The 17,225-nt window shown below is 33.5% G+C and overlaps 1 protein-coding gene across 20 annotated transcripts in view; it reads right to left on the bottom strand.

Moving 5' to 3' along the window:
• Nucleotides 1-17,225, bottom strand: part of BAZ2B (bromodomain adjacent to zinc finger domain 2B) — a 317,972-nt gene that overhangs the window by 86,379 nt on the left and 214,368 nt on the right. For 12 of the 20 annotated variants that reach the window (XM_059167217.1, XM_059167218.1, XM_059167219.1 and 9 more), the window contains 5 exons: nt 15,879-16,172; nt 14,625-14,685; nt 13,730-13,838; nt 13,363-13,464; nt 2,538-2,748 (listed from right to left, as the gene is read on the bottom strand). In XM_059167217.1, the coding sequence (XP_059023200.1) occupies nt 2,538-2,748; nt 13,363-13,464; nt 13,730-13,838; nt 14,625-14,685; nt 15,879-16,172 (777 nt within the window). The remainder of the gene's footprint in view (nt 1-2,537; nt 2,749-13,362; nt 13,465-13,729; nt 13,839-14,624; nt 14,686-15,878; nt 16,173-17,225) is intronic. The other 8 variants (XM_059167221.1, XM_059167223.1, XM_059167229.1 and 5 more) reach the window with 3 other exon arrangements.

The raw sequence follows: 17,225 nt of genomic DNA, 5'->3' as shown, positions 1-17,225 counted from the left end.
ATAATTAGCTTCCATATGGTTAAAATAAAATTTAGTTAATTTTGCAAATATAAAGGTGCCATTTAATTTTTTAATTTTTTTTAACTTTTTAAAAAGATTTTATTTATTTATTTGACAGAGAGAGAAGCAACGAGAGAGGGAACACAAGCAGGGGCAGTGGGAGAAGGAGAAGCAGGCTTCCTGCTAAGTAGGGAGCCCAATGCGAGACTCGATCCCGGCACCCTGAGATCATGACCTGAGCCGAAGACAGATGCTCGATGACTGGGCCACCTAGGTACCCCATAAAGGTGCCATTGTAGATACTAAATATTAATAGTATATGTATTAGATATGCAATATATGCACGAAGAACCCATGCTTTGGGTATCAGTTAATTTTAATCTTTTTTTTTTTCTTCAGGCAAACAATGCATACTCATCACTATTATACACTCTCCAGAAGAGTCAGTGGATTATTGGCAATACAAATTTTAAAAACTCATCATTTATGGCTATATCTGTTAATAACTTTTTTACAGCCTTCACTAGTAACTATTCAGGGGAGAGGGAAATTTTTTTTTTTTTTAAGATTTTTATTTATTTATTTGATAGGCAGAGATTACAAGTAGGCAGAGAGGCAGGCAGAGAGAGAGGAGGAAGCAGCCTCCCTGCTGAGCAGAGATCCCGATGTGGGGCTCGATCCCCGGGCCCCAGGATCATGACCCGAGCCAAAGGCAGAGGCCTTAATCCACTGAGCCACCCAGGCGCCCTAGGGGAGATGGAAATCTTAACAGAATTCAAATAAATTAACATAAAAATTTCACAAATGGGGTGCCTGGCTGGCCCAGGTAGAAAAGATGCAACTCTTGACCTTGGGGTCATGAGTTTGAGCCCCATGCTGGTTGTAGAGATCATTTAAATTTATAAATAAATAAAGTAAAAAGAAAATTTCACTAACATACTAAGGCAGAGAAAAACTTATATGACAATAAGTGATATGCTGGGCAGTTAATTTATATGCTACTAGTGGAAGTAGGAATTAGTGCAACTTTTTTGGAGACAATATTTGCCTGCTATCTACAAAAACTGAAAATGCACATACCCTTTGATTCAAAGACTCTATCTCTACAATTTTATACATAGATAGCCATACTCATAGAAGGATATGAATAAAATATGTAACATCTCTTTACTGGAGGACTGTTTGTGATAGCAAAGAATGGGGAAACAGCACAAAGAGTCATTAAAAATGACTGAATGTAGAGCCGTAAACGTTGCATCACTCAGTAGTCAGCTGTTAAATGCATAAGGTTGATTTTTAAGTGCAGATACATTAGGACATTCAAGATAAATTAAGTGGAAGAAAACAGGCTGAATAGGATGTACAATATAAATCCATTTATTTTAGAAATGAAAAAGGATATATGTAATTCAACATATTACACATGTGTATAAACATTTATTTTGTATCATATGTGTATATGCATGTGTGTACACATTTCTGGATTTACAAAAAATTGTTAATATTGATGCCACTCATGAGAGTGTTTTATTTTAAAGTGAGTGAGAATGAGTATTTTATTGTAAAGCATTCTGTTCTATGAGTTTTTGTTGTGGGTGTCTGTTTTACAATAAAAACAAAGCAGCAACAAAGAAGTCAACATTATGATGGTATTTACAATAAAGGGAAATAAGTCAAGCGTTTCCTCTAGGAAAAAGGGAGTTAAAATCCCATTAGTCTTTTAAGTCAATTTTTATTATTAAACCTTTATTTCATATATATACACTTGTGACCATAAGAGACCAACACATGTACTGATGTATATTCAGATAGCCTTAAGAGGCCTCATGTTTGTAACTAGTAACTCATAACAGAACTATTTTATTTTAGTCAGCTTTCTCTGTATCTGGCATAGCATGGGAACTTCATGTTGATAATTTATGTGTAGTTTTGAGTTACAATATATTTGAGGTTATTATAATCACTTTGTGCTTGATAAGTAACACTTTGTAGTGATCTTAAAATAAAAATTTTTTAATTTGAATCTATTAGTTGGCCATTTTGAAAATACATGTGATGTATCCAGACTACAGAAGAACCCAAACTAAAAAGACTGGGGTTACTTACCAGTAATTGGAGTTCTCTGACTGAAAATTTACTCCACAGTTCCACATATTTTGGAGTTATTCCCTTGTACCACCTCAAGGAATCGGGAGCTGTTAAAATGAGAATTTCCAGAATGTTGGCACAGCCTTAAGGCATGTGCCAAGTGCTGGTTGATTCCCTTTCTGTGCAAGCCTTAAAAGCTTATCCCCCACCTCTGTAGTTCTAAACACACAGGGTATGATGTGTTTATGAGTATGGCTCTCGAAAGGAGCTGACCTAATCAAAGAACTCCAGTTACCAGTGGGATTCCTTATTTTCTCATTTTTATTCTAACAGAAATATCTACTTTTTAGAAAGTTAGAGCAGTATCAATCATTCATAAGTCAAAAACATGAGATACATAGACTTTTTTAGTGTGATTCTTACAGTGTTGTATATATTATATTTCTTACCTTGAGCTTGCAATTTTCTTAGCAATTTGGCATCTGTGTTATCTAGAAACTCAGCACTTCCCACATTTGGAGGTCGACCCTTCCGACGTCTCATCCTAGATTCCTCTCTTGCTCGCTGTCTATCTGGATTTGGTGGTCTTCCTCTACGGCCTTCCATTGCCCTGATACGGGGAATGACATCCTCTTCTTTCAAAAGACACCACTGCATTCCCTTTTAATTAACATTTTATAGAAACAATATATTAAAAATGAAATAAACAAGTGATAAACATTTCAGAAAATTCTAGGTCAATCTCCGATATTCTTACTTTAATGACTTCAACTTTAAATACAGAGAGATTTATATCTATAAACATATATATATATCTATAAAACAGAGATATCTCAATCACCATTTCTGAACTATAATGACCATGAAGTTGACAGATATTTGAAAATATTAGTTTTGTGATGACACCCATATAGATTGTTTTCATGTGTTATCAATTCAACCAATCATGAAGCTATCCAAGTAACAGAAGGAAGTTTCTTTTTATAGAAATAGTATAGCTAATAAATCAAGGAGGAATGTAAAAGTTAGAATATCAACATTGTGCAATACCTGATGAATTCATCGATCTAAGACTTGAACGGGAATGGCTGGCAATCACCAGAAACAGAGACAAATAGACATCAGCCTCCTGATGGAGGTTTCTCCATCACCTATAAATTAATATTGCCCCCCCCCAAATAAATCAAGTCTAGGTTTGATCAAGTCTGGGCCTATTTACTATAACTTTACAGGAAAAATAGGATAAGAAGTGTATGTTAAACCACACAGCAAAATCCAGTCTGTGAGAAATTCTACAAATTACCCAGTTTCTTCAACAAGTAAATTTTAAGAAGTTAAAAAAAAAAAAAAAACTATAAGATTAAAGGAGTCTTAATAGATGTATCAAATATATTTTATCTAGAAATTGATTCAAATAAACTTCAGATAATTATCATAATTAAGGAACTGAAACTGTGAACACTGCCTAACATTTGATGATATCCAGCAATTATCATTTAAAAGTGTGATAATGGTACTCTTGTAGTAAACAAGAGTCCTTATCTTCTAGAGATACACATTGAAAAATTTACAGACGACATAAGATGTTTAGATTTGTTTCAGCAAATTATGGAAAAGTAGAAGTAGTTGGAAGCATAAAACAATTGGGCATATGATAATTTCTAAAGATGATGATGGGATACATGGCATATATTATATATTTCAGATTTCTTATTGTAAATCCCCCAAAAGGAACACATACAACAGCATAACACTAGTGCATTATAGGAATAATACTGGTTGGTGCATAGATATAATCCACGTCTGGTTTTTATTATCCTCCATATGTCTGTCAAAACAAATACACTGTTATATAACCTTACCTATTGTCTTTAGTAATATGTTCAGATATAAGAAAAGCATTCTTTTAAAATAATCCTTCTAAAATAATTGCTTTATTATTTCTGACTTCTTTTTTTAAGAGATAATTCCTTCAGTGTGAAGGTTAAGGATTTTTAAAATACGCTTTTTTCTCAAAAGAATCTTATACTAGGAATTTAGCTCGAACCACTGACTGTAGGCAAGTCTGCAACCAAAAACAATAGAAAGTCCTTGAGTTACATTTTATGCCATGATTCCTAATCTGGGGCCAAAAGACTATGAAGATCTCATTCAATAGGTAGTAAAAATACAAATACTACTTGCTACCATAATGGATGATAGTTACTTCCCACATTCCAAGCACTGTGTTTGTTCCAGGCATTTTCAATACATTATATACTTTAATCTTCTCAACAGTTCTAACCAGTAAGGTGAGTTTTATTATTCCTACATGAATTTAGACCCAGTAAGATTAAATAATTTCCTGGGGGTAGAGCGGCAACAAGGTATTTCAAAACTGTATTTCAAAACTGGGACTAACTGTACAACTTGTGCTCTTAACCACTACATGTACTTAATTGATGTTATCAAGATGTTTTTATACTTGGTAATTGACTGATCACACTATTTCAGCCATGAAAGCATGGCCAAGATTATGTCACAGCAGGACTGTGTCAAAAAACTAGTGCATATAGCCCATATTTTTGTTTAAAACATCTATATAATTTTTCTCAGTAATTCTCCTGTGAAAATAATTTTAAGTTAATTCTGAAGAAAGTAACATTTTTTCCTGAGATTTCAAATGAAGTCAATAGGAACAATGTTTCTAATAACTGCATTTTTATACCACAAACTACTAAGAAGGAAGCCATCAAAACAATTTTATGTTCACCAGTATGGGAAGCTTTTGATTAGTTTAGGTTTTCATTTTTTTCTATTATGCTCTTAGGCACCATCGCAGCATGCATCACATAAATTGAAAAATATAAAAGTGACATTCGTGACACTTGGAGTAGAAGAGAGAGACTAATAAAAGAGTCTGTAGAGGAATCTGCATTCAGTTTTTAAAGTATCTTATTAATAATAAAGTCAACTGTAGCCAAGATTTAAAGGGTTTTATCAATTTATCTTTTTTATCCAGTTACAATTTTTACATAGTTATGTTTATTTGGCTAGGTAAATATACGAGTCAAAAGAGGAATAGATTATGTTGGTGCCCAAAATTTACTAGACAAATATAGTGACATTATCATTTACATTTTTGTTCTTGGCACTTATAAAGTAAATACTTGCCAAGGGACCTGCATATATTGTGCTACATATATAGTCTTCTGACTCCTGGATTTTAGAAAATGAGAAATGGAACTGTTAGGAAAATCTGAAGCTTGAATTACTGCTTTAATTCACTGAGAACTCAAAATAATTGTGAAGGGGGAAAAAAGGAGTTTTCTCAGTAAGATTTTCCTCAGAAAAAGCAAGTACAATTTATATCACCCGATTTATAGGCTATAAGCTTTTTTGTCAATCAGAAATTATGCAACAAAAGACAATTAGCTTATTATTTTTTCTTAATTTCGAAGACTAAGAGTGTAAACAGTTCCCTGAAAATAATCTTTCTTAACAAAGATTTGAAAGATGTAGACAAAAAGAAAATAGATTATCAACATGATGGACATGGTGACAGATCAGGTCTACTTTATCATTATAACTCTGTTTTCAAGAGTTAATAATTTCAATCTTTAGCAATAACACCTTCATTTCTATATATACTACAGAGACAAGAAAAAAGATTTATGTTTTATTTCAGAAGACTGAACAAAATAATTAAGATGAGTAAGTAAGTACACCATACAATATGCAGTGCAATGCATTATAAAAGTGCCATGTAAGACTGTCATGTATTATAAAAAGTTTCCATTACTTAAACATTTGTTGAAAAACCTACTTTGTACAAGGCACAGCAGTGTCTAAAGGTAAATGAAAATCTTTTTCCCAAAAGGACCAACATTTTTAACTCAGGATCTCATGCTACTCCCATGCAAGGACCACATGCTGAGTAGTAAAACATTTGAAAAAGTTTAGAGGTAGGGACAAAAAGTTGTCTGAATTGTCCACCTATAAAATAATGATGGTCTGAATTAGAGCTTAGGAATTAGAGCTGGAAAGGAATGTGACTATATTGGTCCTTAGGAGGGAGAAGTACCTGGATGTAAAAGAGAAAAGTCTGAATGGAGGCCAGAAAGGTGATTAAAGTAGTGAGGTTTTCTTTAAAACCAAAGTGAAGACACAGGATGGAAAAATACTGAGAAAACCTACAGATAAAATTTCTTTCTCTTAGTTATTTTATACCTTAAACACTAAATACAACTTAAAAAACCATTTATCTCAAATGAATAAGTCTAAAATATTTTCTATATTCAGAAATTCAAAAATGATATGAACTCTAATTTAAATACGACTTTGTATTTCCATATTTCTATTTTTTTAAGGATTTTACTTATTTATTTGACACACAGAGAGAGAGAAAGAGAGAGAGCAAGCACAAGCAGGGGGAGTGGGAGGAAGGGGAGAAGTAGGCTCCTTTGTAAGCAAGGAGCCCAGTGTGGGGCTCCATCCCAGGACCCTGGGATCATGACCTGAGCTGAAGGCAGACGCTTAACCAACTGAGAAACCCAGGTGCCTCCCAACATTTCTGTTACTCTTCATAAAAGATACTCTAAAGTACAGTGGACATCTCATGAGCAACTGGTCTGTTTTCCCTTTATCTTATAGACACTGAATTGTCTACCCAGGATCCTATACTCTCCTGACAGCTAAGTCCATCTCTGGTTTGCCAGCAACATGCTCAGGTTTTAATGAAATGCATTCTCAAATCTCATTCTTGCTTCAATTGGATATCATAACTTGTCTTTATTTTCCTTTTGTTGATTCCATTTTGTTTGATTTTATATACTTACATGCTAATTTATTTGGGGGGTAAAGAGTATATAAGAAATAAACCAGTCCACCAAAAGTCAATTCACTGAGTAATCTATTTGTCAAGTTACTGAGTTTTTGTTTTTGTTCTTTAAGCTGAGTATCACCAACACTTTGCTGCAGTAATTTCAGCATGGATTTGCAGTCCTGGGCCATTAAGTGTCCAATTCCCATGTTAACACTTGAGATGTCCAATACTTTTCCAATGCTCAATGTTATATAAGTGAATGGAGCAACTTTAATATTTTTCTGGAATATGCCCTGTTTCTCTATCCCAGTCCTTGCCTCTGGTAGTATAATAGCTGAGGTGACTATTTCAAATCTGCATTAAGGTATTTGGTCTGACAATTTTAATTTGTTTGTTTTTTTTTTTTTAATCGTTTGGTGAATTGATCATTTACCCGACTGATTTTTGGGTAATTTTCAGTAAATGTAACCACAGCTCAAGTAAACAAAGCAGATTTTTCTCATTACCTTTTCTTTGTATGTATACTTTCTGACTCCTTTACTTCCTAAAAATTAGTTAATTAAAAAGCTTTTCAAATGTCCTACATAAAAGGGAACTGATCTTAAAGACATCCTTTGATTTCTATCCTTCACATTACATTAGGAAATTAAGGCCTAGAAAAGGAGGCCTCAGTTTTTCAAAGTAACATAGGATGCTGAATTACCCTGTCAGGAGTCTAAAAAAATCTTAGGGCACAAGCAAATTGAGGGCATCAAATATTTTTGACAGAACTTCCCATTTTAAGAAAAATGCTAATGTTAATATCACGAGAAAAATCAAAATTTTGTTGAATTTTCTTACACCTATTTCATAATTTAGCATTATGTCTACTTTTAGCTACTTTACAGTGCCAGAGATAGGTAGTGGGAGCTTCACATACCACAAACTTTACAGCATTAGGGATTCTTAATCTACTGTAATCATATAGTTTATTAATATGATTTACTGAATAATATTTCAAAGATGTGAAAGAGTAAGATTATCTATGCTGGGGAGATGGGTGTTACCTACTAAAAACCATTGAGAAAGATGTTGTTTGATACAGTTATTCCACAATGCTGACCATGCTTTCCAATTACTCACAGTAGGTTACCCTCTAAGAGCCATGATCTTCAAATACCTCTTAAGCTCTACACTTGGGATTCATACAGTTGGCCTCCTAGTATAGAGGTCCTTGCCTAGCCGTCAAAAATCCTACCTGGTAAATTAGTGACATAAATTTTCAGTATTTTAGATTTCTGGTACTGTTCTCAGTGTCCACATATGCCCACAGCTATGTTGCATTAGGTGTGACAGTTAACAGCAGAGTTGAATTAGAACCCTGGTTGTTGACTCCCAATCTTTTGTTCTTTACTTATATGAAATAATTAGCAGCATTACAATCTTGCCAGAGACTGTGTGTTGTCTGCTTTATTGTGAAGCCTCCCTATACTCCTTACTAACAAAATCCTGATTTTTGCTGGACAGCGTTGTGCTCAGCGCTTTTATCTTCTCAAAGCCAGTGACCATAACTTCTATGTCTTTTGTACTCTTCAGTTTTTCTACAAACACTAGTTTTGTTTCGTTTCTTCAAAGACAGGATTTCATTTCTGTAGTTTTTGAAATGTGTTCATAGTTTTCTTTATGGAAAATGCCTTTAGGGAAAATTTATCTGGAAGAAAAATGGCTGACACATTAAGTATTTGCCACAAATATTTATTGATTAAATGACTAAGAAAAAAGGCTCTTTACAGTAAGAACCTTAAATATTTTTATTTTCTCCTGCCCTTACACCATTAAAGAGAAAAAAAAATCTTTTTAAAAAATATATATCTCGAATAGAAAAGGCAGCATTTCCTAAGTCACTTTTAACTTGTTCCTTCTTTGCTTCTTTCCTTTTCTTTGTTTTTCTATCCTGAATACAGTAAACGTTCATCAATCTATGCTAATGAACTTACTGGTTGCAAAAATAAACTTAATTATTACATTTATGCTTAAATGTTTTCTACAATTCACAAAAAATACTTTCAAAGTAGACAATCATATGTTTCAAAATAATCTGTGTCATTAATAATTTGTCTTGAAGCCTTCATATATTCCTAATAAAAGTGTGGAAAACTTTTTACCTAAATACCTTATTTAGGTAAATAAAAATAATCTTATTTTATATTTACCAAAATATGTTGAGCTCATCCTAACTATCTATTATCCTTGACACCCAAAACAAAATAAAATGAAAACGATACATATTTGCTTCAGCAAGTTCTTTATAATGTGATAAAGCAGAAGTCGGTAAGAAATCTATTTACCTGGTCCTCTTTTCAAAGGCGTTTCACTGGCTAAAATAGTTAACAGAATTTCATCACAAGGTAGCCAGCCAGTTAAAGCATGGCCTTATAAGAAGGTTCATTTTGTTCCATGAAGCCTATTATCCCTAAAATCATTGTTTTCACAGAAGCCTGCAGGAAGTGATTGGCATATAAGTATCAGAAGACACTGACAAATAGCTGAGTCTACAAATCTCTTTCCACAATTTGTAGCCTGAGATAAGTAACACTGATAATGAATAGATTAAGGGTCCCCCCCATCCCCATTTCTTCTGTCAACTCTATTTACTTTAAGCAAGGGCTTTTCTTTCTTACTTTGTGAAAGCAATCATTAGATTATTGTACTTTAATGATGAACTTAAATTTCAATAAACATAAGCACTCATACTTACTGTATTATGCGCACATTTTCAGATGTTTGCAATATTTTTCAGATGTTTGCTCTTAGCAAATATAGTATGCATATATATATATTCTATCTTAAGCTCAGAAATACCTTGAGTGCAAAATAATTTAAAATAACCATGGTTCTCCACAGCAGACTAGAATTATCTTCTAGTAGAAATTATCATTTCTTAAATTTTATTTGTAAAATACAGAGCTTTGCAATACCACTGCTGAAATTTTTGAAATACCTTGAACTAAATCAGAACTTACAGAATACTGGTTATTTTTGATAACTTTACAAGAAAAGAGAAAAATATGACAAAAAAAAAATTTTCCGGGGGCACCTGGGTGGCTCAGTTGTTAAGTGCCTGCCTTCAGCTCAGGCTGTGATCCCAAGGTCCCAGGATCCAGCCCTGCATTGGGTTCCCCGATCAGCGGGAAGCCTACTTTCCTCTCTCCCATTCTCCCTGCTTGTGTTCCCTCTCTCGCTGTCTCTCTCTCCATCAAATAAATCACATCTTAAAAAGAAAAAAGAAAATTTAAAAAAAAAGAAAAAATATTTTTCAATGCAAATGGTTTATTAGTAAAGTGACTAAGAATCATAACAAATCTGCAAATATAGCATTTTACTTGCTATCAAACACCCAAAACAGGTAAAAGAAGCTTGGAAAACTGTAGCAGTAATATTCAAAATCATTATGTAAAACCTCCATGCATTTGGAAAACTGAATGCTTAGCTTATTAGGAAGGGCAGAAGAATTTATTTTTTATATAAAATTGTTTTTCACATTGTATGTAATACAAGCAAATTTTAGAAAATGTAAAACTTACAAGAAGTAGAAAGAAAAAAAATGATCTACTATACCACCAACCATTACATCTATCATTTTAAAGTTCTGACACATTTCCTCCAAATCCTTCAATATACAGTTTTGTTTTTCATTATCTGCACAGTCATCATTCCCTTTCCACAACTTGTATAAAGGCAGACATATTGTAAAAACACACAGATCACTTCTGCATAGTACCAGTGGCTTAGCCAAACTATATTTCACATCTTCCACAAAATTTAGGGTAATCAAATTATCACACATCATAGTTACTCTAACAAAAATATATAATCTTTGTTCATTTTCATAGAAAATTATCACAAAATTATATACATTTCTAATGAACTATATGCTGATACATATTCATCATACAATATACGGAAATGTATATGGTTCTACAATTATACATACTATATACATTTCTCACTAATTAACTGAACTTTTTTTGGATTACCTACCTTTAATTGTTGTTCTCTCAAAGTATCCTGAAACAAATCCAACTTGCTAATTTTTTTAACTGCTCTCAAAATTGCTAATATTTTCCCTTAGCAGTCTGCCGAAATGCTGGCAGCTTAACATATTCTGAATTTAGTAATTCATCATATTTCCTTGATGAACTGATCTCTCAACAAAGTAATACACATTTGGAAAACACTGATTATGTTTAATAAAAAGTGAATGGATGTCAAAGAACATTTTAGTCTGCCTAATGAGGCTTTATAGATTAAGTCTAATTATCACTGATACAAAACTAAAAATCCTTTATATATTGAACAGCAATTAGCTTTCCTCTCAGAACAAAAATCTATTCAACTTTAAAACATAAGGATATCTTTGGCATAAATAAAACAAGTCAGGATTTATACCATGAGTCAAAGATTAAAAAATGTCAGAATTTTAAATAAAATTATTATCTTCTAACTTTTCTGTTACAAAACTGATCCAGTATATATGGAAGTGGGTATAATAACAAATTCTGAGGATCTATTTGACAACAGATTTAGTGTACGTTTAAAATTTTTTTTATAAATAAATCATTAAAAAATTTTTTTTCAAAGATTGTATTTATTTGAGAGCAAAAGAGACAGAGACTGAGAGCAAAAGAACGTCAATGGGGAGAGAGGCAGATGGAGAGGGAGAAACCAACTCCTTGTTGAGCAGGGAGCCTGATGTGGACTCAATCCCAGGACCCTGGGATCATGACCTGAGCTGAAGGCAGACGCTTAACCGACTGAGCTACCCAGGTGCCTTAAAAATTTTTTTTAAGTTTAAAAAATAAACAGAGAAAAATCCTAGGAAATATTTCAATAAAGAAGCTGAGCCTCCGAGAAATATATTTTAGCATTTTAGAATTACCAGGAAAGAAACTAGTAGAACTGGACATAACTTGTTCCTTAAAAAGTCATGAATAATAATGAAAATGGGTTATATGGTGAAGATAAAAGAACACTGTTAGAAACCCAAGTTCTAGGGCGCCTGGGTGGCTCAGTGGGTTGGGCCACTGCCTTCGGCTTGGGTCATGATCTCAGGGTCCTGGGATCGAGCCCCGCATCGGGCTCTTTGCTCGGCAGGGAGTCTGCTTCCTCCTCTTTCTCTGCCTGCCTCTCTGCCTGCTTGTGATCTCTCCCTGTAAAATAAATAAATAAAATCTTTAAAAAAAAAAAAAAAGAAACCCAAGTTCTAGTTATGTCTCTGCCTGGTTAAGATTGTGTGATCTTGGAAAATTCCCTTAATGTTTGAGGTCTCAAAAAAAAAACCTCCTGCAGAATTAGGAAGGCCTTTTTTTATTTCTCTAACTATAAAATTAGAGGGTAAGATAAGATGGAAGAACCTGCCAATTCAAACTAGAAAATATTTATTACAGAAAACATTTCTTTCTATGCATTATAATAGGCCAAAAGAAAGAAAGATCCAATCAAGAAAGAAAATATCAACTTCAGTTGGCTGAGCAATTTAATCTTTTGAAGTATGTTCAAGCATATGATCTCATTTTAATCTTACCATAATCCTATGAGGCAGAAGTAAAATTATTATAGTCTTTACTTTGCGGATTAGGAAACTGAAGGAAAAGGAGGCATTATTTTGATGTTTGAATTCACAAAGTCTATTTCATAGATTAACAACAATCTAGGTCTCCTCACTCCTTAACTAGGTCCTCTTTCAATGGAGCTGATAACGTTAAAGGGAATAATAAGCTATGCAGCTGAATCCAAGTAAGAAACAAAAGCAAAATCCTATAGGAAACACGCAGGAAATGAAATGTCTCTGGTGGGTTCTTTGTGCTGATTGGTCAGGTTGTATACTTAACCCATGGGCAAAAAGGGAGTTGTGGTGATATTTTCAGAAATCCATACAATTAACTCAAAAATTCAATTTCTGTAAAAAGCAGAAATTTCACTCACCTAATATTAAGGAAACTTCCCTCACTTCAAATTACCACACTGTGACAATGGATCATGTAGCATGGCATAATCAGATGGACAAGATCCTTCCATAAAACTAAGGCATATTTATTCCCCTTTGGACTGACTTCTAACAACATATTTTCACTATTCAAATTAATTTACCTTTAAATTAGTTTACCTTTCAGGGAACTAATGTTTTTCTATATTTCACGGGAACATGCAGATACTTTTATACCTGTATAAACTGTAAAATTGTTGACAAAATAAATAAACAGGAAAATATTGACTTAAAAAACTTGAAAAAGACATCTATTATGTCAAAGCTCCTTGTTACTGGAATATAGTATATTGAGGCCTTGGTGAGTGTTAACCACAAAGTTATATGTATAGCTATACGAATCAACTAACAAAAGGCAATGCTTCAGAGTGTAGTGAAATTTACTTCATTTAGGTTATGGTACTACTTTTTGGTTTAAAGACTATACTTTTTAAAAAGTGGATACCTGCGGTCCATCTCTGGCTTCATAGAAGTCACCCACTCTTATTTTTGCACTGAAGCTGAAATTGTCCCTTGAGATATCCATTATTCCATTTCTGCTGAGATACTGAAAAAATCACATATTTTTCCACTTCAGGTTTTAATAATTACGACCCAGCTTTGATGTAGAGCTTTCTTCAGGATACTAATGTTTTGTATATTCTATCAAGGGGCTATGGATTTAGAGAAGATCAATTTAAGTTAAGTACATTTAGTCCCATACAAGAGAATATTTTGTATCAAGGAACTTTATCTGAGAAAGGAGAGCACCTTTTTTCCATAAACATGCTTAATAGGCACCAAATGTATATTATTTGGTGAAAAGTATGTACCTTTATTACTTCAGGGTATTGCCTAAGTTTCTTTCCACATGGAGCATAATATGCTACTTCTCCTTGAAGGCGCCCTCCAAAGTTTCTTATTCTTGTCTCTCTTTGCCAGCTACACATAACAGAAATAAGGGTTATAACATATTTAGTTTTAAGAAAGCTTTAAAAAAGTTAAGAATACATGCTTTTTAGACAACATAAAAAATACAAATAAAACAAATACAAATCCCTAATCATACAGCTCAGATACATTTATCATTAAAGTTATTTAGATTTTTAGTTACATGATTCCACTAAAAATTAATCAGTCTCAAGTTACAAATATTAAACTCCATTACATTTCTTAGAAATCATTCACTGGTATTCCTTTGGGTATTCGGACAAATTCAGTAACATGTATCCATGTGTAATGATTTTTTACATCTGAGAAGCTTTAGGTGAAAAGAGTGCCATAAACCTGGCTCTCTGCTCCTTGAGGATCATCTACTTCGAGTGTAAAACTTCTCAGTTCCAATTAGTCCATTTTAGCCACACTCTGCTCAAGTGCCCCAGTTTTGCCCACTGTGACTTTTACTGTCCTTTAGTTCTATCTTTGCAAAAACCTCTCATACTCTTAACTGTGCCTCTGCCCTCCCCTCTGCCACATGATTTTCTCTTGCTTCCCCCCCCCCCCAGTTGCACTGGCTGCCTGATCCCATCTAAACGCTGCAGTGAGCCTTAATTTCGGTTTTCCGACATATCAACTTCTTTGCCCTTCACTCTAGCTCTTCTGCTCTAATAAATACTATGCAGTATATTCAATTCTTTTATGAATTAGCAGAGAGTGAGATACAGTGAGAAATCAAACATACATAAATATGTGGTAGCAAAGCAAAAAGAGAAGTCTTATTTTGCATACCCATATTCCAAAGGGATACGCAGTTCACGCTCATCTGTTACTCTTCTTCTTTTGGAAGTGCCTTCAAGAAAATTCATCCAGTTAACATAAAAGATTAGTTTATATAGAAGACAAGTTTTTGATAGTGTTGAAACTTTTCTTTAAATAACACATCTCAATAACTTGAATTACTTAAGGTATTTCTGCAACTCGTAGGCTACTTTTAGATGATGTGCAACAAAACATACTGTACAGAGGATTTTTTTTCTCTCTTCTTTGGGCTGCATGACAGAATAACTGGTCTTTCTAAAGAAAATACAGTGGAAGGTAAAAATACATAGCTTTCCTCTCAATTTGTATTTAAAAAAATAGCTAAAGAAGGAGGAGGAAAATTGTAGATAGAGGTTTCAGAAAACCAGGTACGGTTGTTTTCTTTGAGAATATGAGTTTTAAGATGCTGAAAAATTTCAACAGCTGGCTCACACACTTAAAAATAATATAACTTCTATGTTCATATAAATCCATAGTCAAAACTACTACTAGATCTTTCAACCAAAAGTACAAAAGAATAGGATTATGATCGTACGCAAAATTCTTCATAGACAACAGCCAAGTTTCACAAATGCAAATATGTGCTTCTTAAATTAGTAGAATATCATACTGGTCTGTGGCAAATGAAAGCAAAACTAGACATTTCTAAGAAAGCGTGAAATAAGTAAGGCAACATGATATTGTCCTATATAACTCTATATTTTCTTAGCTATTGAAACAGAAACAAAAAGTCCTTTTGGAATATTAACGTAAAAACTTTTAATAAAGACCTCTAAAAGTTTATAAAAGGTCAAATAGAAAAAAAAGATGTGGCATGTTAATGAAATAATAATGCTACTCGCTAACTCAAACGACCTTTGGGCTATGTGTTGGGCAGATATGCAACTGTATCTTAAGTAACAAGGGAACTCACTTTAATCAAGTACAAAAAGCTCAACTGTTGGTCAAATTCTAAATTCTAGAGACATAAACTTAACACAAAAGCCGGAAAATATTCGAAATCAAGAGCTGTCTGTCACCAACCAGGTTCTTAAACTGAAAGCACAGAATAAAAATGGTAATGGGTCATATCCTTGGAAAATACATGCTGACCTTTCTTAGCCAACCTTGAATCTAGCTGTAACACTTGATTTCAATGAGGTTATCCCCAGAACACTGTATAAATAAGAATTCTTGCTATGGTCTGACTTCTACTTTACAATAATAAAAATAAAGTGTAGGTACCAGAGTGTGGACTTGAAGTAAGTGTGGAAGAAGGTGTGCCAAGAAAAGCAGGTGACTGGGACTCAGAACATAAGGCAGCAGGAGCAGAGCCTGGGGCTTTTGCTATGTGGAGGTTACGAGGTGTTGAGTGAGCTGTGAGACTGATGGAAGGGCTTTTGACAGAGGAAGTTGTTTTATTCAGTTTCATTGAAGTTTTCTCTCCTTCAGTATCACTATCTGATTCATCTTGGTCTTTATCATCATCATCATCTTCTTCTGATCCTTCTGTATCTGATTCTGAATTACTATCTGATTCTGGGAAGTAAAAGAAGCATTTGTATATTATAACTAGATAATCACCAACATTTGCAGTTTGTATCTAAATGGAATAGTTTAGGAATCAGCATCTGTGATTGAACTCAACTGAGAGACTCTCCTGAAGAGTTCATGTAAAAATTACTATCTAACAAGCTATTTGAGTACAGTGTATGCAGACTAGAAATTCTCAGAATCCTTTGTTAAAAGTATCGGTTTTACTCAACACTTTAATCCTAAACCAGTTCTTCTCACATGACACTATTCACATGACGAGTTCTGCTTAGTGGTTTCAAAATCATTTTTAATTTAATAGAGAAACTAAGGTATAGAGGGAATAGAATTGATTCTTTAAATTAATAGATTCCTATAGCTTCCTAAGAAGCTATTAGTATACTTCTAGTATACTAGGTTCAGTATAAGGAAGAAAAGTCTGGAACTACCATCATTTTTTTCATGTGGGCTTTGAGGTAAAAGAAAACCATTTCCTGAGAGATTCTTGGCTTTTCTGGCTTGTATTTTATTTAAGTGCAAGACCTCATCAGGCTTCTTAGGCTTCACAAAAGACCAGGTTGCAGAAATGATTATGTGGGATCATTTAATGTTTTAGCAATTTAAGTTTGGTCTAGGAATGTAGTCCTATAAATGCATCTCTTCCTATGGATGGGCATTATTTATTCCTGGATTAAACTCGATAAACACAGGTCTGATACTTGCAATGTATTTTAAAGGTTCTCAGAATAACAATTTTTGTGGAATCACGTTTTGTGTAGTACCATCTGCCTATGTTGAAATTTGTTATAAAAATTGCCTTTGAAAGTTATTAATAATGATATTCAAACTTGATCATGCAAAGTTGTATTTATGGGAATCCCAAGAAAAATATTATTAGGAAAATTTGTTCTTACCCCCCTGAGCAAGTAGGTTGTTTCTACGTTAGACACTTTAAATTGTATAACTGACTGTATTTTCCTATTCATATTGACAGCTAGAAAATTTACCACTGGACTTGTGGCTGACCATAACAAATCCAAATATTTTTATAATATATTT

This window comes from Mustela lutreola, chromosome 3 (assembly GCF_030435805.1).
Source record: "Mustela lutreola isolate mMusLut2 chromosome 3, mMusLut2.pri, whole genome shotgun sequence".
Classification (NCBI taxonomy): Eukaryota; Metazoa; Chordata; class Mammalia; order Carnivora; family Mustelidae; genus Mustela; species Mustela lutreola.
This window is presented reverse-complemented; position numbering and strand designations above follow the sequence as displayed.